Source organism: Pristiophorus japonicus, chromosome 17, assembly GCF_044704955.1.
Source record: "Pristiophorus japonicus isolate sPriJap1 chromosome 17, sPriJap1.hap1, whole genome shotgun sequence".
NCBI lineage: Eukaryota > Metazoa > Chordata > Chondrichthyes > Pristiophoridae > Pristiophorus > Pristiophorus japonicus.
Window position 1 is genome coordinate 24,171,026 of NC_091993.1, and position 3,756 is coordinate 24,174,781.

The window sequence follows — 3,756 nt, forward strand, 5'->3', positions numbered from 1 at the left end:
TTCAAGTCACTCATGTCATAAGGCAGAATTAGAAAATGCAAGAATGTTGCATTAAAACAGTACAGGGAATGAATATGCAAATTACATTAGACAGATGCTGCAGAGAAGTTAGCGCTGGCACACGCACAATGCACCAACTTTCTGAATTAAGCTTCCTACAATGCTATCAAAGGGCAGGCAAGCAACCTGCTCCCAGACCTCCACCTGTGCCACTCACTAAGATTTTTTCTCCGAGAAAAACACCTGGCCACATAATTGGATGATATTCTCCAGCATGTCCAAGATCCAGAACTCAGCACAAACCTACAATCCAAAATTTCTGAGGTCATATTTTTGTTCCAATGCATGACACCATCACATAGTAACTTTTGGGCTATCAATTCTATTCTGTTGTCATCTCAAGTTCCAGTGGGTACGGACATACTTCAAAAAGGAAGAAAATATAACTACCAGCCATACAATTGTCACGGTTTAAATTGTCAGAACAAGAAGCCCTGGACTTAATCTGCACCATGGCAATGAAAGTTGCTTCCCTGCCCAAATGTTAGAATGTTAAAATTGAAGCACTGGAGGACCAGCAGCCAAGGTAGGTCAGCAAACACAGGGATGATGGGCGAACAAAACTTGGTGAGAGTTAAGCTTAGGGCAGCAGAGCTTCAGAGGAGTTCAATTTTATAAAGGATGGAAGATGGGAGACCAGCCAGAAGATCATTGGAATAGTGAAGTCTGGAGGCAACCAAAGCATAGATGAGGATTTCAGCAGCAGATGGATTGAGGCAGAGACGGGCGATATTCTGCAAGTGGAAATAGGCGGTCTTTGTGATGGAGAACATATGGGCCAAATACAATGCCGAGGTTGTGAACAGTTTGGTTCAGCCAAAGACAGTGGCCAGGGAGGAGGCTACCTTCGGTGGGGAGCTTGGGTCAGGGACCTTGGACAATTGCTTCAGTTTTCCCAATGTTTAATTGGAGGAAAGTTTGGCTAATCCAAGACTGAATGTCAGACAAGCAGCTTGACGACAGAGGCAGTGGAACGGTTGAGAGGTGTGGGGTGAGGGAAAGAGAGAGCTAGGCATCGTCAGCATACATGTGGAACCTGACTTCATGCCTTCGGATGATGTCGCCGAGGGGCAGCATGTAGATGAAAAATAGGAGGGGACCAAGGATAGATCCTTGGGGGATTCCAGAGGTAATGGGAAAAGAAGAAATTACAGGAGAGTCCCTGGCTATGACTGGATAGACAGGAGTAAAACCAGGTGAGGGCAGTCCTATTCAGCTGGATAATGGAGGAGCGACGTTGAAGGACGAAGATGTGGTCAACAGTGTCAAAGGCTGCTGACCGGTTGAGAAGGATGAGGAGGGATAATGCACCACAGTCACAGTGGGTGTCATTTGTGACTTTGATGAAGGCCATTTCAGTACTGTAGGGGTAGGCACTTTAGTGCAGTACTGAGGGAGTGCTGCACTGTTGACGATGAGATTTTAAACCAAACATGTCTGCCATCTCACTATCTGACAAAGCACAGGAGAGTTCTCCCAGTGTCCTGGCCAACATTTATCCCCCAATCTATCACTAAAATAGAATATCTGATCAATTATTTCATTGCTGCTTGTGGGAGCTTGCTGTGAGCAAATTGGCTGCTGTGTGGCCTACATTACAACAGTGATTGGACTTCAAAAGTAACTCATTGGCTGTGAAGCACTTTGGAATGTCCAGAGGTCATGAAAAGTGCAATGCAAATGCAAGTTCTTTCCTTCTTTACCTACTAAGTTCTGTCTTTTGTTTTGGGGGTGAAAAGAGAGAGAACATAACCCACCACTGGACTTCAATCTGACAGAAGCGATCTAAATTTCTTGGACGATTTAAAAAAAAATCTACACCCAATAGAAGTAAAATGTTAAGAGTGTACCACTAGTACCGTGAATACAAACCCAAGTGTACCCAGCAATAGGAAAATCCAACTAACTCTGATGACCCAAGTCAATCACTACTTGAAGTCAATAATTTATGGAGAAATACATCACCCCAAATGCAGCCTGTGTAACCTGCAGCAGAATTAGTATTCTTTATGTCAACACCCAGTGGATAATTCATTCCCTCCTTTCCTTAGCAAGTAAAATAGAATACCCTGCTCAATAGCACTCGTATTTACATACAATGATAAAAGGTATCCAAATGACTTGAGGGACTGTGATTCAGTCCACTTGTGTTGCTAATATAAGTGATCAAATTCACTGCAGTAATTTGCCTCAAGAAAAACATTAATCTCAAAATTGACCATTAAGCAACAAGATTTGAAATTGTGAAATTGTGTTTTTCTTCCAAGTTTCCACATTTTCTATCCTAACAAGATTAAATTAAAATTTTTGTGTTGCATTTCATCTGGGCAAACCTAACACGTGAACAACGCAAAATGAAATAAATATCTTTCACCATCAATTCATTTAAAAATCACAACTCTTCACAAAGCATTCAAGTATTTCAACTATTAACCATTTGCAATGTTTCAACTTGGATTTAATGAATTTCAGTCAGCAAAGAAAAGCAAAACTTGTAATTCCAAAGTAGTTCCAGTAACATTTTCATGGCGGTTATTCCTTGTAACTATAGGGATGTCACCATAAAAAGGAAAAAAGTGGAAAATAAATTAAACATACATAGAGATGGATATGGGTTCATCTTGGGAATCTCTACATGGCAAGTTCTTGATCTGAAGCACGCTTTGTGGAAAGGTGCAAAATGGAACCAACAAGCTTCCACTGAAGGAGGGTGGCCAAGCACTCCTGATCAAATACAAGTCAACCTACACATCATGCTCTCATGCACTGTTCAAGAACAGCATAGGGAATATCTGGAAACACCAGTGTGTGAGATAATGTGCAAAAATAAACAAGGAGGCTGGAGAAAAATCACTACAGAGAATGAGGGGGAATGAGAGAGAAGGATCACAGTTCACTGGTAATAGAAATATATAATTGTCCCCATAAAGTGTGGTCTCTTAACTTATCTGTTGATTGTATTAAGATTACATATCAAAATAGGGAAATTTTTCCAACCACTTTTCTCCCTTTTTGAAGCACCAAATGTTGCTAGTGTTGTTTAATGGGCTTTGGCTGCCCCCAACACCTCACCCAAGTGGCCAATTTTCAGGTATGAGCTCAGTGTTGGCAGGCTATTAAACTGTATGCAGCATCATAGCCAAAACCAATTGTGTCCATAAACATGTGCTTTGCCACTAGGCTGACCCAATATTGGTGAGGAGTAGAAACTCTTTTTTTCTCCACATCCCCAGTCAAAGGATGCATTGATCAACTGAATCAGGGAGCGCTACACCAGGGGGAAAATGGTAAGATACTGGTGGGTTTAACAGATCATAATGCTCTACAAAATTGTGACATCCCCAAGCAGATACAGTCATAATCTCCTCTACATCTGAAAATAACATCAACACGGCAAATATTGTTTACAACCATACCCACAAAAGAAAGGCAGCAGGAAAACGTGAACTGGTACACAGTATAATAAGGATCTGAAATGTTCAACATATTACCTGTCCTAGGATTATGGATTCCGAGCTGTACAGTAGAACCTTGGGTTATCTGATTCCTTGGCAAATTACAGCAATCTCCTCTCTGGGCTTTACAAACATTTGCACACAAATGTAGAACAGTTACAAAATAACTAGAATGGATAAATTTAAATAAAGTGCGAGACACTTCAAAGTACACTCAATCTTTTATGGATGTGTTTGGGAG

At 41.2% G+C, this 3,756-nt stretch overlaps 1 protein-coding gene across 1 annotated transcript in view; it reads right to left on the minus strand.

The window, feature by feature from the left end:
- Positions 1-216: 216 nt before the first annotated feature.
- The window catches only part of ctc1 (CTS telomere maintenance complex component 1), a 68,373-nt gene continuing 64,833 nt past the window's right edge, over positions 217-3,756 (minus strand). Inside the window, exon 23 of the mRNA XM_070859118.1 lies at positions 217-303. Within this exon, the coding sequence (XP_070715219.1) occupies positions 217-303 (87 nt within the window). The remainder of the gene's footprint in view (positions 304-3,756) is intronic.